The sequence below is a fragment of the Branchiostoma lanceolatum genome, chromosome 5, assembly GCF_035083965.1.
Source record: "Branchiostoma lanceolatum isolate klBraLanc5 chromosome 5, klBraLanc5.hap2, whole genome shotgun sequence".
Lineage (NCBI taxonomy): Eukaryota > Metazoa > Chordata > Leptocardii > Amphioxiformes > Branchiostomatidae > Branchiostoma > Branchiostoma lanceolatum.
In genome coordinates, this window is record NC_089726.1 from 12,167,105 (window position 1) to 12,185,467 (window position 18,363).

The 18,363-nt window shown below is 40.7% G+C and overlaps 1 protein-coding gene across 1 annotated transcript; it reads right to left on the reverse strand.

The window, feature by feature from the left end:
- Nucleotides 1-2,079: 2,079 nt before the first annotated feature.
- Nucleotides 2,080-18,282, reverse strand: LOC136435175 (structural maintenance of chromosomes protein 1A-like). The gene is made up of 26 exons (XM_066428427.1): nucleotides 18,016-18,282; nucleotides 17,113-17,293; nucleotides 16,877-16,922; nucleotides 13,708-13,856; nucleotides 13,014-13,182; nucleotides 12,560-12,772; nucleotides 12,044-12,129; nucleotides 11,641-11,806; nucleotides 11,092-11,306; nucleotides 10,653-10,788; nucleotides 10,320-10,397; nucleotides 9,770-9,981; nucleotides 9,419-9,581; nucleotides 9,060-9,118; nucleotides 8,705-8,900; nucleotides 8,440-8,508; nucleotides 8,015-8,148; nucleotides 6,317-6,524; nucleotides 5,675-5,893; nucleotides 5,122-5,313; nucleotides 4,685-4,797; nucleotides 4,380-4,548; nucleotides 3,939-4,117; nucleotides 3,639-3,708; nucleotides 3,208-3,318; nucleotides 2,080-3,046 (listed from the first exon to the last, which is right to left on the reverse strand). Exons 1-26 carry the CDS (start codon nucleotides 18,122-18,124, stop codon nucleotides 2,954-2,956), a joined length of 3,735 nt encoding a protein of 1,244 aa, XP_066284524.1. The 5' UTR covers nucleotides 18,125-18,282; the 3' UTR covers nucleotides 2,080-2,953.
- Between the last annotated feature and the right edge of the window lie 81 nt (nucleotides 18,283-18,363).

The window sequence follows — 18,363 nt, forward strand, 5'->3', positions numbered from 1 at the left end:
CTTGTCCAACATGTCTGTTGCTTTTCTTCCCAATGATCAACTTTTTTTTTCTCAATGGAAATTGAAAAGGTGCATTTCATTGTTCTTTTCTTACTTTAAGATGTCACTCAGATTTCGTCACACAAAAGAGAAATCATAGAAATAGACTGAGCTTCCTGGCTTACCCATACATCTAGCATGGTATCAAAAGTTGTTAGTTTTGGCATCTGGCTGATTAAACTTCCTGATTGAACAAACAAACAAAAGCACTGTCCCTACATATAAAACAGCCAAGAGCTGTGTAAGTTAAGGGAATTGTTTGCAAACTGGGGAGCTTCTTATGTTTCAGTCTGGGGGTTCGATTAAAGGTATGTCTGTTATAATTGCAAACCACGAGTCATTATTCCCCAATTCCTTCTCTTTGTTGTCCAATTTTGTTTTAGCATGTTGGTTATGTCTTTGAGAAAATTTGGAACTCATCATAACAAATTGTGACCGGAAGATTGCTGTGTCTGAGAACTGGTATGCCTTATGTTATACTAGAGTATGCAGTGTTTTGGGTGCACTCTTGGCAGGTTGAGAACTTTACTAGACTTTCCCAAATATATTTTTGAGGCAGCCCTTACATAGCCCAGAATCTGCATCTGGTCTAAGAAAGACTTTAACCTGACATAAGCCTAGTTTTCCCAGAATTTGTATCAGTTCCAAAAAGACTTTAACCTTACATAACCCTAGTTTTTCCAGAATTTGTATCAGTTCCAAGAATGGCATTAACCTTACTTAGATGTGCTACAAAGTAATGACTGATTGAGTTATATATCCTGGCAAGTTTGGACAGGAATTTCCTTGTTTCCTACACGTACATCAGATTTCAAAGTCTCTCTGGTCTGCCAGAGGAACATTTAGCAACATCTTCACAGAAATGAGTGGATGTTACATAAAAATTTTTGTTAGGTATTGGCAAGGAGGTTATATAACCTCCTTGGTATTGGCAAAGGATCGTTGTGTCTAACAACTGAATTCACCAGTATTCCATTTTGTCTTTTAACCGTGCATTAAGTTATCATCCTTCACCAGTATGTTTCCATTGCATGGTTGTAGAGAGCAACAGCATGTATTCCTTGTGTAAGCAATACTTGCCACAGAGGAATATCTGTAAGATGAAGAAAAACCAAAATCTTGAGTATCGTAACTTCCTTGTAACAAATATGATGTCAATGATAAGGTTGCATCTTGTACATTGGGAGTTTAAAAGGATTTTGCTCTGGCAGAGAAATTTGGAGATGAAACAATTTGCCCTCTGAATCTACCCCTTCGCTGACATCATGGTTTGGATCTAACACATATTGACAGAAGCCATGGCCAAACTTGACCCTTGTTCACCTTTAACCTCGAGGGTCAGTCTGCAGGGCATTATTCAGTCTCCCTTTGGCATTGCAGTGATTTTCGGGATACTTCAGAGGATTCCTGGAGTAAAGAGCTAACAAATAGACAATCTGATAGCCCTTTCCTAACATACTTTACATTAGGCCAGAGGGCAAATCGTAAGGGTCACCTCTCACTTACATGTACCACAAAGCATAGCTCTGTTACATTTAAAACATTTGTGTGGGTGGAGGTAGAGGCCAGGAATGTTGCTTCTGAAAAAATTTTGTTCAGAACAAAAAGGCATTGTTTTCATAAATCCTCACAGAATACGTTCCTGAATAAAAGCATGTGAAGCTCGAAGAATTTAGCCTCGATTTCAGCTTATATGGCCAAGACATCATTTCCAATGGGGTATCACTGGATTACACACTCCACCACAGATGGTGCCAAAGTCAAGCATATGGTTTCAGTCTTAACTCAAGAAAATCAACTTGCCAATGAACTGTTTAATGCCAAGGCCATTCTATCCCTACCCATTATGGCTAATCAGTAATCATCTGTAGGCGAAGCCTTTGTCAAACACTGTTTCTGGTGAAGTTCCTTTGGGTGTTGATAGGGGGCATTGTCAACTTTTGAGACAAAATAAGCTGGTCAGGGCCTCTAAATAAGCAGTGGAAGCAAACGATCCTTTGTCATCAATTATCATATATAATACAGATAGACAACGGCAGAAATATTTCAACACATTTATTGTTGTAGTATGAGAAAATACAACTGGTAAATCTTTTGTAAATGTAAAACAATAATAACCTGATATATCATACAAATAAGAAAAAAAAGATTCAACTAAACTATCAAAGAATTTCAATATACTGCTAGATAGAATTAACTGATAATGAATCAAAACTAGCTCAGTTCCCAAAATGAGCTTAATTGGATACAGTAATTGCAGTATGTAAAATTAGACATATTATCGTTAACCTCTTGAAAACATGGTTGCCTAAATGAAACAGTGAAAGTATTCGATATGTTTAGAACTTTGATTCTCTACTCCAAATGTTTCCATAGTTACTAATTCTTTATCGTGATTCTGGGATGAACAGATAACACATACTTTCAGAACAGAACAAGTCAGCTTGTTGTTTAACAACGACCACGACTGTTGCTTGGAATGTCTAAGTGATCAACTCTAGAATGCCTGAACCAACTCTTACTGCTATTTCAGCTGGAGCCACACATTGCACAATGGAAGTCTTTGCACTGTAACCATTAGCAAAACTTTGATGATCTCTTTATTGGTATTGCCTGTACTTCCACATCGTCAGTGCTGACCTAATCCCATATCCAATTTTCTGTTTTCCAATCTCCTCCAATGCCTGCAGCTGTTTGGTGATGATTTTCCAGCTCGATTTTACTTGAATGCAACTTTGTTCATGGCAGGACTAGAACTAGTCTTCTGAGCTACGTCGTCGCTATAATGCTAAATAAAGTTCCTTGTCATCAACAGATGAGCACGACACAACATGGAACAACTGAACGTTGGCTTATCTTCATGGAGCTTGTCAAAGGTCGGGTCAAGGCGCCACTGCCAGGTCAGGTCAAGGGTTCATCGCTTGCTGGGGCTGCCCTGTCCCTTGGTGCCATCCTGATACTTGGTCAGGTCAAGGGTCAGGGTGTTGCTGATGGTACAGTCTCCTTGCTGCAGTGATTAAAAAACAAAATGCGAGTCAGCAATCTTTGCAGTAGTCATTTAAGAAATTCTTTGAGGCATACTGAACTGCATGTATGTAGACAGAGTTCTTAAAGGCAAACAAAAAAAGGATCTTCTGTTAAGTAATGGTGAGGAGTTTGATAATGTACCTCTGGATAAATCCCGACGAGTGCATCTGCTCGGTTGTAGAACTCCTCCTTTAAGGAGATGACGATGCACTGGAAGCTGCCCTCCGACTGCTCTTTGATGTACTGGGCAACCTGCCATTTCACCAACAAAGAGCAACAATTTAGAACCAAGCATCTTTGATGCGAGCTGGCATTTTACACACACAAAAACAACAACTTACAACCAAATATCTTTGATGCAACCTGGTTTTTCATACACACAAAGCAACAAACTATTGCAACTACATGTTTTAGATATTCTGGATGTCCAAGGTAACCTCACATTTTACACACACAAAGCAAAACTTACAACCAAATATCTTTGATCTACTGGGAAACCCATGTTGAGCATTAGCTTACAACTATAATGTTAATAGAAAGACATATAAGATCCGCATCAGATTGTAGCCCACCTTCCCAATGTTGGTGTTGTCCAGCGCTGCATCAATCTCATCCAGCACAAAGAATGGAGCCGGCTGGAAGCTAGAACAGAATGAACATAGAAATTACAGTGTGTTTGTGATACTTTAATCACTCCATCGAGCCCCCTGTTGAAGTGATTGCACAAAGCGATCTGGAGCTTAAGAAACAGAGATATTGTCTTCCCATTCATGTTGACCTCACTTCACATTCTGAGAAACCAGCACATGTATGACATGCGATGAAAGAAAAGTCCATTATGAACAACAGTTACTTGACCATGTTGTCCTTACCTGTGTATGGAGAAGAGCAGTGCCAGAGCTGCTACCGTCTTTTCCCCGCCGGACAGGTTGTCCATGGGGCGGAACCGTTTCCCCGGGGCCACACAGTTGTAGTTGATGCCATCCAGGTAGGGTTCCTCGGGATTCTCTGGGCCCAGGAAGGCCTGGGCACTGTGGTTTCTCGACAGTTGCTTTAGGAAAAATTGAACAATATCTTTCAGACAAATTCCAACATGTTTCATAGAAAGACAAAGCACACAAAAAATATAGACACTGTACAAAAAGTCCATCCAAAGCTATATCCATGCTTAAGTCTAAGGTTCAGTGCAAATACAAGTCATGTATGTTTGAGCAGTTCATGAAAATAACCTTGAAATACGTAAGTAAAGTTTTCCTCCTTAACTAATAATCATGGGTGAAATCTAAATAGAAAGCAAAGATTGTGTTACTTACTTTGTATATTTCATCGATCCGTGTAGACACGTGCTCGAACATATTGTTGAATCTGTCGAATCTCTCTTTTTTAACCATCTCGAAGTTCTGCTTGGCCTTCTTGGCGCGGCGGCGTGCTTCCTCAAATTGGTTGGCTGTTTCCTGTAAACGTTCTTGGGCTGCATCCAATCTGGCATAATCGATGAAGGCAAAATGAGATGTGGAATATCACAACAAAAGAGGATTTCCATCTGTAAACAGTTTATCAATAAATAATACACAACTACAAACATCGGCTTGGGGAAAATGTGTTGGATGACACCTACTTTTCCATGGCCTTCATATTGGGGGCTGATATCCGCTGCAGGTTGGACTGCATGTTGATGACCTCCGAAGCAAGTTTGTCACTCATGGTGCGAGTTTCCTCATTGGTGTCCAGCTGTTGGTACACAGGTATTCATTAATTACATCTTGAAACATAATGCTTATTTTATTTTATCACTGACGGAGAGTTTGACAATGTGAATGTGACCAAATAGATTTTGTATGCCTAAGTTTTGTAGCCGCCTCCCTCCTCTTCTAAGCTTAGCAACCCATGATACAGCAACACAATCATCCTTCATTAGCTGTTGGCTTGACAACAAAGGTTCAAAACATGCTTTAAAACTGAACATCTAAAGAACTGTGCACTCTTCACATCTAAAATCTTCTCAAACTTCACATAAGAAACTCTCAAGACATCATAAAACATATGACAACCTACATCTTTGAGATCCCTGCTGAGCTCCCGGTAGTTGATCTCGATCTGTGCCTCTCGATCGTAGATCTGCTTGGCCCCCTGGGTGCTGCCACTGTTCACACCAGACTCAGACTCGTCCTGACTGCCTGAGATCTCACCAGCCTCAGTAATGTCCTCCATGGAGCCCTTCTTCATGGGCAACTTGATGTCATCCATCTACGAGAGAAACACATGATGTGAGCAACAGAAAATTCTTCAACAGGTGGAATCATTCCAATGAACAAGTCTTATGTTTCACTTATCAGACACAAGAAATCACTAAGTAACAAAACAAAGTGACATATCATAGATGTAACGTAGTCTTTCTTAATACAATCATGATGCCACCAAACAATTCCTGCATGTTACAGCAGTCACTATTATTTATTTTTCACAATGCAGCGGAAGTCATTGCCACCAAGTACTGTATGAGCATCCTCATTAGATAACTTTAAACAACATTTATAGTCAGATATGCAAAGGTCAGGTGCAAAGGTCAGATGTACAGTCAACAGCTGTGAGACTGCAGTCTCCCCACCTTGCAGGACTTGAGCAGGCTGTGTCTGTCTGCTCGTTTCTGTTCCAGTTTGGTCTCCAGGGCGGTGACCTGTTTCTGGGTGTGGTTGATGTCTTTCTGCACCCCAGCCATTTCCTTACGGATGGACTCGATCTCTGTGTTCTTATCGTCCATCATCGTTTTCTTCAGCAGCCGAGAATTCTTCAAATCCTCCAAGTTCTTCTGTTCGTTATCTATCACCTGGGTCAGGGAGAAAATTCACCTTGTTCTAGACACAACATTTTTTTCTTTTAAGTGATATAGCTTTCCACCTTATCTTACTATTTTAAACATCCAATGACAATTTGTTCAGAAGAAACATACACAGACAACAGTGATCAATTAAAATTTCAAAAAGTTGGAAACTTCTTATTCTAGCTTGTTACTTTGTGTACAATAAAATATTTTCTCCCATTAACATTACATAAATAATCGTAGAGATGTTTAAGATACTAAATTTCTAATATTTTTAAAAACTCTTCTTTCTACTGACTCTCATTGTGCTCTTGAACTAGATGTTAGCCTGGGTGCCATCCTAGTTAGTTCAAAGAGGGGAGAGTATGGGAACTCCGGTAAACCCAGGCTACCTGAATGTACCCCTCAGCATGTAAAACACTGCCTTACCTTCATGTGTTTGGTTTCCTCTGCCTTGAGTTTCTCCAACTCAGCCTGTTCTCTTTTCACCTCCTTCTCATACCTCTTCACGCTCGCCGCAGTGTCACGAGATTTCTCATAGTCCAGTTGGTTGGACAAGCGGGACTTCTGGTTCTCAAACTCTAGTCGCTTCTTGGTTCGCTCTTGCTGTACGCGAAGTTCGCGCTCTTCGTATTGTCTATTTCGGGGGAAAAGACGAAAGGTAACATAATTATTTCTTGACTTGAAAACCCATGTTCCCATTGCCACTTTTTTTATTTAATTTTTCTTCTTCCTAAAAGTTTGAGCTAATCCCTATATTTCTGGAGAAAGTCAAGATTCTTAGCTGGATCACACCAAACCTTGTAAATTCACATATTCTGGTTCATTATATTCCCCTTCCAGTGGGAAGGGGGATATATTGTTTTTGCTTGCCTGTTCTTCTTCTTCTTCTTCTTCTTCTTCTTCTTTCTTCTTCTTCTGCCAAAAACCAAGTAGATGTGCGGTGGCAGCTCTACTAATGGTATTGCAGAAAGTTATATGTACCTTATGTTACAATGTACGGATGTTATATTTGAGATGTAGGTACCTATAGGAAAGGTGAATACACCTGGCAATAAATTATGCTAATGAGTACCTTATTTGCATAATCTATGCATAAACTTGTATTTCCCTACCGTAAAAGCTGCGGATGTCATCTTTGAAATGTAGGTACCTTTAGGAAAGGTGAATGCACCTGGACATAAATTATGCTAATGAGGACCTCATTTGCATAATGTATGGAAAACATGTATTTCCCTTACCGTAAAAGGTGCAGATGTCATAATTGAGATGTAGGTACCTTCAGGAAAGGTGAACACACCTGGCCATGAATTATGCTAATGAGGACCTCATTTGCATAATTTATGCATAAACTTATATTTCCCTTCCCGTAAAAGCTGCGGATGTCATCTTTAAGATGTAGGTACCTTTGGGAAAGGTGAATGCACCTGGACATAGATTATGATAATAAGGACCTAATTTGCATAATTTATGCATAAACTTCTATTTCCCTTACCGTAAAAGCTGCAGATGTCATATTTGAGATGTTGGTACCATTAGGAAAGGTCAGGAAATCTGGCCATAAATTATGCTGATGAGGACCTCATTTGCATAATTTATGCATAAACTTGAATTTTCCTTACCGTAAAAGCTATGGATGTCATATTTGAGTTGTAGGTACCTTTAGGAAAGGCGAATACACCTGGCCATAAATTATGCTAATGTGGACCTCATTTGCATAATTTAGGCATAAACTTGTATTTCCCTTACCGTGAAAGCTACGGATGTCATATTTGAGATGTAGGTACCATTAGGAAGGGTAATAAAACCTGGCCATAAATTATGCTAATGAGGGCCTCGTTTGCATAATTTATGCATGTCCCTCACCGTAAAGGCTACGATTGTCATATTTCAGATGTAGGTACCTTTAGGAGAGGTGAACACACCTGACCATAAATTATGCTAATGGCGACCTCATTTGCATAATTTATGCAGAAACTTCATAATACCCTTACAGCCGATGCTAAGGATGTCATATTTGAGGTAATGGAAGGGGAATATCCTGCATTTTCCCGAAAATGTTGCCATTCTAGTTCACAGTCATTAACATGTTATATCAAAAGAAGTAAGACAAGGTAGAACAAACACCTGATGTTTTCGACTTCAATGCTTTTACAGAATTCTGCAAAGACTTTATCTTCCACAACGTTCATCTGGTCTTTCAACACCTGGATGTTCTTGGCGCGCTCTGTCATCCTATTCTCTATCTCCTGCAACCGTGGCTGTGGAAAACAGTCAAACACAGTTAATCTACTATCCCTACGTGTGCAGGTTTTACCTACAGCAGTAAAACACTACACATATTTACTGCTCCTGTGCCAAACAATTCCATATCATTGCTTTACGATAGAAACTAACTAAGGAAGAAAGCTGCTCCACTTATGATGTTGCCATTAAACTTCATGGTCTCAAAATAACCTCTCTTTAGAAGCAAGGAGAGATGTTAAGTTCACAAGGGTAATATCAGCGGACTACAGCTATGACATTTTATGTGAGAAAAGCCAAAAACATACATCGTACAGCTCAAGCTCGTGGCTGAACTTTTGGTGATCCTCCTCATTCTTCTTCAAGTGACGGTCTCGCTGCAAGGAAAGATGAGTAGATTTGATGCAAACTTCACAAAGTACAGAGAATGAATACTTTGTTTCACTTGGAGTAATTTCTATGTTTCAAGATGTAGAAGACAATACAGTTGTAAGTCGATACGACCAAAGACGTTTTTTATGAATACCAAGAACAGGATGTAATAATTTGTACTATGACAAGAAGCCAGATTACCGTGGTGTTGTAGTCTGTTTGTGAGTACTTCAAGCGTGTTTCCAGCCCGTTGATCTGTGATTTGATGGTGTTTAGCTCTGATTCCTTCCGTTTGTTCTTAAGCTGTTCCTTAAGCTCTGTTGTCAGCTCGTCTTTGCGGACCTTCAGGGTATCCAGTCGCTTGTCGTCCCAGCGACGAGCCTTTGCTTTCAGGTCACTATGGGGAGAGAACGTTAATGGTCAACATCTAAAGCTCTTCATTGTTAGACATTTTTCCATGTTGTGATATTATGAGAAATGTGACAACCTTTCTAATCAGAAATAGCCCCTGGTACTAGGTTATCATTTTACAAAACTACAATGGAAAAAAACTCACGTGGCTCCTCCTGAGATCACACCAGACTTCTGAAACATTGTTCCATCCAGGGACACAGCCTAAAAGAAATAACAAATTTTCATTAGAACTCACGTTCACGGTTTTCGCGGCAACCATTTCACCTCAAACTTAAAACCACCGCGAACATATTTGTCCAATACTGTAGCAGTATGTGACTAAAGGGCTGCCGCGAACTTAAAACCACCTGAAACACTCTATTTTCCCCTTAGCCCAAAATCAAAACCATGCATCTACAGTATTTTCAGGTTAGGTGCTCCAGTGAACCTATTCCCAAAATTGAATTTCGAACCCTGCAGTCAAACCATGCAGGCAAATTACAGCCTAGTCTCAATCCCTACCTTGTGTCTCTCCCCCATCTCGAAGGCGACCTTCTTGGCGTCATCAGGTGACTCACACACCAGGGAGTTTCCACAGGCAAACTGAAGTGCCTTCTTCACAGAGGCAGGCTCGTAGCGGATCACATCAATCACCAGCTTCACACCATGGGGGTTACGGATTTCCCTGGAAAAAACCCGAAGAAAAACATTCAGTCAAGCACATAGACACAAAGAGATAAAAAATTGGAATTTTTCCCTTGAAATGGTATCATTTTCTTGCACTAGAACCATGTCATTTACAGTTGTGATGATAAGAACAAAGCAGTACAGCATACAGAGTATAGTTAGTGCTGGCTCTCTTTTGAAACTTACCGAAGCTTTTCATTGGTCCCACGAACTTCAATGTAATCCAGCGGAAGGAAAGTCTCGGGCTCAGAGCGCTGCTCTTTCATGTACTGGATACAATCACGCGCTGTCTTCTCTGCGTCCACAACGATGGCGTCCATGTTCTTTCCCATCACCTTGGTGATGGCAATCTGGTACTTGCGATGGGTCGGCTCACAGAGATCTAACAGACGGCCATACTAGACAATCCACAGAACATGGGAGGTAAGGATTTGCTTCCTGATCAGCATCTACACTGAATGAATTACACTTGCATCAAAAGCTACCTTGAATCTTGAACAAACTTGGTAGGGTCATTTGAGTCTTTATAGTTTTTGAGCACTGCTTTGTGTTATGTCTGTAGCATGTAAAAAGTATATCTAAATCTGAATTGGCTCACTGTAAATCTTTTTTCCATTTCAGTGACCCTAGCACCCATGTCATATTCATTCATGCAGAATCTAGCTGCTTGGTTTTGTACTCTTTCTAGCTTGTCTTCATCTTAGACATGTACAACACAACAGCCCTGAGAACTCACCACTCCTGGGAAAAGCCGCTTGAGATTCTCCATGAGCTCGTGTTTCTTAGCACTGCGGTGACTCTCCTGACGGTCAACCTATATGAGGGTCATCAACATGGTCTGTCAGTAATCTATAGTGACTTTTCTTTACTTTACTTTACTTAAATTCCTAACAAGATGTCCACACAACATCTTTGGGTCCACAGTCGCTTCAAGAATATCATGTCATATTTGTTGACATATTTTTGTACTTTCGTATGTCTGCTTTGTTATCACCGTCTTTTCTATTCATTCATTCATCTAGTATTGATTTTTTAATGAAACTCATTAGCCTCAATTTCTTTCAGGTACCTTTGCCTCCCCCAGCTCTCCTACGATGGACTCCAGCTCCCTGTTGATGTACGAGATACGACCCTTGGCTTCATCCACGTCCTTCTCCAGACGAGCGCGCTGCTCCTTCTGCTCCTCAACTGACGATTGGCTCTTCCTGCACAAAAGTAACATTATGAGTTATGTTGGTTGTTACAGCATTTACATGCTTTAGACTTCTTCACCATCCACCCTTGGTCTTTATGAAAGAACATAAACAAAACAGTACTTTGCAAAGAAGGAGGATTAACTTTTTGATTCTGAATCATAATGAAGAAGTGAACAAGGGAGAAAAAATTAAACAGAGCAAGGCAGTTTTTTTGCCAGAAAAATAAATTATTATTATCTCAATGTAAACAGATGTCCTCCTTCCACTTGTTAGTTCAGCAGGATAAGAAATCTTTGTCCCTTATTCACTTACTTGATGTACTCTTCAAGTTTCTCCAGGCGTTTTTTATTCTCTTCCATCTCGTGCTCTTTCTGCTTGATCCGAGCCTGCACCTCGTTTTTCTTCCTCATCTCGTTGTCGTACCGATCCTGGTCCGTCTTCTGCGCCCGGTTCACGCCGTCCAGCTCGGCCGAGTACTGCGCTGCCCTCTTCCCTGCCTCTTCCTTCAGTCGGTTATATTCTTTCACCTGGAGGTGTGAGAAAACATTTAGGGACACTACCATAGGAACTCCAGCTATGGTCTGATACTTAAAAATCACCAGTGAATGAAAGTTCATAAGATTCAAATACATTTCTTTTTTCATTGTAATATATCACTCAGTCACTTTCTTCCATGTCATACAATGTAGATGCTGCCTGTAATTTCCTGTCTGTTCAACAATGAAAATGATATGGCCTATGCTAGAGTGTTCTGCCATCAGCCAAGTGTAGAAATGGGGCTTGACTTCAGCACCACAAAAAAAGGGTCTTGTCGCTGCAGCATTGTGCAAGTAAACTGTACTACCAGCAGTGATGACCAACCTGAGCCTGTTCCAGCTGGATGTCGCGTCCTTGGCTCTGACTCTCCTCTTCAATCTTTGCTTCAAACTCCTTACGACGGCGCTGAACCTCCTCCACCTCTCGCTCCAAGTCCTTTATCTCCTTCAGGTGCTTCTCGTGAGCCTTCTTGGAATTCTTCTGTGACTTTCTGCAAGCCATCAATTAACAATAGGAATGTTTAGTAAACATATACGGAGCATATATGTTATATATATCCTGATCAAGAATTGGATCTTGCTCACTTCTCTATAACTAGTTTGCATGTAAGAAAAGACAAGGAATGAACTATTGGGTAGTGGAAAACCATCTGCTTGAAAGTATGTCGATGAAAGTTAGACATCCAGGCAATAAGAAAAGCAAGGTAACAGTTACTCAAGCAACTTACTCTGCTGTAGCAAGTTTCTGCATCATGTGGGCAGTGTTCTCCTTAGCTTTGATATACTGTGGTCTCTTCTTGTTCAACTCCACTTCCTGTGCAAACAACCGTATGCATGTCAATCCTACTTTCTCATAATTTTCTTACCATATCATAAGACATGTCCCAACTGTTCCAACATCTTCATTCAAATTCTCACACTAACATCTACTAACATAATTCCACCGGGGTACATAGTTCCGCCACCCTGAAAAGATACATCCAAACAAATCTCCAATCCAATGATCCCCCGTATAATGCACTCCTGTATATCTAAACAGTGCATACCTGGGGGGTGCTGCAACTCTCAATCCAACTGTTTTTTTTAAAGTGGCAGATTTATGTAACCCGGCAGATTAGTGTTAATGGAGGTTGCAGATAATACTTTAATAATTTAACAACTCCATTAAAATAAAACACTCTTTTCTTCTTTCTATAAAAAAAACAATTACTGTATGTGTAAAATGACCAGAAACAACATTTTACCTTCTCCCTGATGTTCTTCTCTATAACAGCCATGTCACGTCCCATCTTCCCATGTTCCTTTTTCTTGGCCTTGATGGTTTCTTCAACGCTGTCCCTGTGAGCCAGGAAGTTATCCACTTCTTCTGTCTTGGCATTGAGCTCCCTGCGGTGTATCTTTATCTCCTGCTCATTGTGGTACAGCTTGAACAGTTTCAGCTGTAACTGGGCTTTCACCTAAACAGACAAACAAACATTGGCATCATAGACTATGGTTTCTGACCATGCAAACATTTCTTGCTTGATTCTGTGGCATCTGAGCCCGTAAAAAATTACGAGCCAGGTAAGCCTGTTGTTTTTCATGTTTTATCTTGATCTGTCTGCACTGACTGGAGAAGATAATAGAGTTTTAAAGTTTGGAAAAACTCTATATAACTTCCTATTAACCTAAGAGAAGGTTAAGGGCCTATCTTCTCACCAAGTCATCCTTAAGTCGCTGGTACTTCTCTGCCTCATCTTTCTCCTGCTTAGCTTCTTTCTTCTCCGCCGCAATGCCTTTCTTCTTCTGGTAGCTGAAAGAGGTGTCCTCCTCAGCCTTCAACATTTCTGCACGCTTCTTGGCGTAGTCCTCAGTAAGCTCTCCAGACCTGCCATGTATACAGAAAATTTAAGACTTGCTAAAGTGATTCAAAATTGGCCTGGCACTTACCTACCTACCTACCTTGCACTTACTAGTCCTTAAAAGCAGCATTTTGTTACATAGCACGACAGGCCCATCTTCAAACAATGTTTTTTTGATGGAATGAAAGGTGAAGTAAATGAGTAATTTGTTTGGTGCAAGTAATTTTGAATGGTACAGAAAAAGTTGCATAACAGTTAGGGTGTTTGGCCCAGAACCGAGAGGTCCTAGGTTTGAGTCCGCTGTCAACAATGTTGCATAGCCTTGGGAAAATCACAACAGTTTCCTCACTCCGCCCAGGTGTAAAAATGGGTACCAGACTTCGGTTGGGGAGGTCAACTACTAAAAGGCAGTGGAGGTAGAGGGATGGGCTCCGCCATCCAATACCGTGCCCTAGACAGAGTGAAAAACAACCCACTGCCCCTAGGCCTCAAAAAGGCTATGGGGGACTACCTTTTACGGAAAAACATCAGATATCCAAACATCTTCCCACCTGCTGATCTCCTCAAACATAGCTGTCCTCTCCTTAGGGTTCTTCATGGCGATGGACTCCACTGCACCCTGGAACACCAGGAAGTTCTTGGCCTTGATCAGGATGCCCAGCTTCTCCAGCTCCTGTTGGTATGCCTGCATACCCACAGACTATGGAAGAAACATTGGGTTTAACAGTATTTCAGTGACAGTGTTCTATACAGGAATAAGCAGTTGAGCCAGTCTCATGATGTTTCTGACCTAGGGAGAAGAATCGCTGTTAGTTACAGTATATATGTAACACGCAACCTCGGAGTGGCCTTTGCGTCACACCTTCAAGTGCCCTTCGGGTCTTGTCACGTTGGGACCATTGAAACAAGAGCTTTTAAAAAAAGCTGGCGTTTCGGCTACGTTTATGAGTGTGAATTGTCTTTTCCCTTTACTTGAAGTAAAATCTGCCAGAGGAAGTCACTCAAGGGCTGTTCAGTCTATAAGAAAAATTGTCATTTTGGGAAATGAGTACTGTTTTAATAGAGAAAGGCAGATTGGGGAAAGCAATTTTGAAGTTACGTCACTTAACTTAAGTGCTTTTGAAAAAGCTGGTCTTGGCCTACAACTTGTACTTATTTGTAAAATGTATAATAGGCTCATTATAAAAGCTATCAATGTAATTATGTACATGGCACGCAATAAAACATAAAATTTGAAAAAGCACCATTGAATCATCAGCACTATGGTAATTAAGTGAAATAGAAGTTCATAACAGCTAAGGTTCTATCTAAAATGACTACCAAATGTCAAACAAATCAACAGCTACCTCATCCGTATTATTCTGGTTTCCGCATTTACAACATTTCTTCCTTATTTTCCTGGGTAATTTTGCTAAAATTCATGAAAATTCCCATAGTTTTGTGCCGAGGGGCGCCACTTTCCACGTCCGTGTTGTCTGAATGAAGTCGATACTGAACAATGGAGCATTTGCTACCGTAACAAAGAATCGCTGTTTTGCAAACAACATCAAGAGCCTCTGTTTACATCGGGGATAGAAGTTTAGTGGCGAGTGTTTTGCAAGAATCATCTTACCGCGCATAGGAGCCGCTGCACGGTATTTTCCATTAAAATGAACAGAAAAATTCGAATGCCGGGTTTGGAATCTATGAAGTCCTGTTCATAAGACAAAGGCCTTGTATATATTAAATGAATATTTAAAAATAACAAATATAAAATATTTCTTTATTTATTAATGAAAAAAAATGATATTCATAAATATGATATTGATAGATTAATATAATATCAATATATATTTTTGATATTCAATATCTAAAAAGAAAAAAAAAATCCATGCACGGACACGAACCCGGATCTTCTGGGTCCGAAGTGCTTCGCGTTGCCAGATCGGCCAAGCGGCGGTACGTAACTAGTCACTCTGGACGTAATGCTATAACCTCACTATATGGTATCATTTATGCCGATTTTTGGTCGTTTTCTTGACGAAATCATTTTTTTTCTTCTGCAATCTTGTGGAATAGATGTAATATGGTCATTTTTCAGGATATCAAAGTCCGAAACCACAATGCAATGATATTTCCGAACAGTTGTAGCAGTTACATGCGGTCGCTCTCCTGTGTCACATGCAAATCTAGCCTGCCTGCCTTTTCGTGCTCTCTTGCAACGGCTATACAAGGATTTGGGAACGTATTGCCATATAAGGTCTTATTGTGTGCGACACAGTGTTGAACCAAGCTTGAACCAAGCTTGAACCAAGCTTCCTTCCTTGAAGGTAAAAGCCAGGACAATGCGTTCCGGCGCGCATGCGCCGAAACGCAAAAAAAAATCTCCCCTAATATCTGGATTATTTTGCTAAAATTCATAAAAATCCACCTTATTATACTGTAAGTCTACTTAGATCCGCGGTATAATTAGATTCGCGGAATCCGCGGCGACCTTTGCGCCGCGAATCAATTTCCCCGCGGATATGTTTATTGTACTTTTGCCCCCCCCCCACATTTACGAGTGAGCTCGGCTTCAGGGAAAAGCGACACATAAACAATGCACGCGATTGTGTAAAACATGACAAACTTTTGCACAGTACATACGTGTAAACAAGTTATATTACATATGATTCGCAGACGTTTTGCCGAGCGGCGTCGCTACTCCCGACCGCTACACACATACAAGTAATTTACCGAGAAATCAGAAAATGATTATCGAGATACACGCCACAATTTTGGCTTTGCATTGTTGTTACGGGCTTGGGGACGCCGTCTACCGTTGTACAATCACACTCTTTTGTTTCTTGCTATTGTTATGCTTGCAAACAATCGATATCGGTGCCTCTGACATACGTTTATCTAATCAAAAACCTGTTTTTCAAGAAAGCCAGCAGCAAAAATACGTAAAGAAAAACAAGATTTTCACCCGAGCATTTGAGTCCCTACGCTGTGATTTGCTGCATTTGTCACCATTTGTGGTCGTATTCGGTGGAGAATCTATTCCTTTAATTTTTTTCCCGTGAAAATTCTGCTTGCGTAGCGTAGATGAGTCGTATTTTATGCCGTGATTTTACTTCAAAATACGGCGCGCTGGCGGCAGGGCCGGGCTGGGCCGCCATCTTTGTTTACATGTTTACCGCTTGTTCTAAGCGCTGATTGGTTTGCGTCAGAAAAACTGTGCTCTGATTGGTTGACTGCAAGATTTCACGTGATCACAAGGCGGGAATTCCCCGTCACAGTTTCGGCGTGGACCGCATTTTGTGACGATTTTGAAGCAGTTTTGTAGCGACCTTCGTAACATTTTTGATTTTTAAAAATTGAACAAGCATTTTCTGATGGCAGTATTCAGTTGTAGTTTTTCTACTCATCGCCCAGCGCGAATTTAGAACCACCGCGGATTTCCAATTTGCCCGAAACCGCGGATTTTAGGCCCCGCGGATCTAAGTAGACTTACAGTAGTTATACTATAAATTTCTGGGGAGAACCCTGTATCAGATACATGTAATACTGCATAGGAATCAATGAGTTGAAAATCTCACTATGCTTACAGGTTGTTGAGTTCTCAACAACGTAAAAGCCCAAGGAGAAGGAAGTATACAGGTTATTGCTTAAGTTTCTAACAGTTAATTTCAAGAATAGCAAATGTAAATACAAAATAGATTTGTAGATTCCTGCGAGCCATAAAAAAGAATCTCTCACCTTGCCGTTCACCTTGTAGTCTGTGGCAGACCCAGATGCGTGGACCCTACAGAAAACAATAAAATCTTATTATTTGCAAATTTATTCATAATATTCATTAAAAAATAATAAAAAATTTAAAATAACCCACTCCACAAAGTATCTGAAATATCTTTCTCTGCAAGTTAGTCATAAAAATTTCTGTTTTAATGCAGATACATGTATATTGTTGTTCATAATTTTGATGGGACACTCACACCCTGGTAAAGCGAATCTCGGTCCCATCATCCTCAGCATACACGGCAGTTACAGAGGCCTTGTTTCCTGCTGGTTTGCCCACAGGTGTGCCGTGAATCAGGTCCGACAGACGTTTTGCTCGTAGAAGTGTCGTCTTCTCTCCAAGCACAAAACTGATGGCATCCATGAGGTTGGACTTCCCTGAGGTTGGAAGACAGAGAGAGTGAGTTACTGTAAGTTTCAAAATGTTTGCCGCAATGCGGCGGCTTTGTTTTCACGGTTTTTCCAGTGACCGGGAATGTATGACATTGGGTTTATGTGTTTTCAATAATATTTATTAACACTGTGTAAAAACCCAAGGGGGCGAGTACGCCGCTTCCGGGATTCGAACCCGCGCCAATCCCGATCCGCACGGCTTCTTATGAATTCAACATGCTAACCACTAGGCTAAAAGGTCCGGACCAGTTAGACTGGTCAGTTAGTGGAGGTTGATCCCCACTGTTACAACTGTACTACAAAATTTGTTTTTACCACAAAGACAAACCTAAACCTCCTTTTCCCTCCTACTGCGAAAATAACTAAATCTACAGTAGAAACAAATGGTGCAAACATTGAAATCTTTATGAAGTCTGTTTTTGCAGGTTGCAAACATTGAAACTGTGGAAAATACTAAAATCATTATAGATAAATTTTGTTGTTGCAGGAAGAATGGCTGTGTTATCAAGCGTGGGCTAGGGGGCTGGGCACCTGATTACAAAGCACTGCATTCATAAAGTTCCTGTACACACAAATTATGAAAAATCTGACCGAAATAACTGTTAGGCAAGGTTCTTACATCAAAGCACTTTCTACTGCAAAACATTAAAGATCCCCGATCTTTCAAATTAAAACGAAAATTCAACGAAAAACAAATCATCTCTCACCTGCCCCATTGGGTCCTATGATGGCGGTGAATTGTTTGAAGGGCCCGATGGTCTGTTTGCCCCTGTACGACTTAAAATTGTCCATCTCCAGCTCCCTCAAGAAGCCCATGGTTGCTTCTAGTTTGACTAGACCTCCTGGGCTACAGCAAAGCACACCAACAGCTCGCGATCCTGCTAGAAATCGCCTTTTTCACGCACTGTTTTGGGATTCTCTCATGCCAAAATTTAGCGGGAAAATGGACGATCGCCAGCTACGCATGCGCGAAAGATTTTCTCGCTATTTCTCGCGTAACATTCCGTGAAGTCAAGGGGTTGCTACCAAGAATGTACCATAGAATTCTGGGGCAT

Excerpts from the sequence above, each read along its gene's own strand:
- LOC136435175 (XM_066428427.1), bottom strand. The coding sequence starts at position 18,124 with ATGGGCTTCTTGAGGGAGCTGGAGATGGACAATTTTAAGTCGTACAGG. Across the intron at positions 13,857-16,876 it reads ACTACAAGGTGAACGGCAAG|TCTGTGGGTATGCAGGCATA; the intron begins GTGAGAGATTCT and ends TTTCTTCCATAG. Across the intron at positions 11,307-11,640 it reads TCCAGCTGGAACAGGCTCAG|GTGAAAGAATATAACCGACT; the intron begins GTTGGTCATCAC and ends TCACACCTCCAG.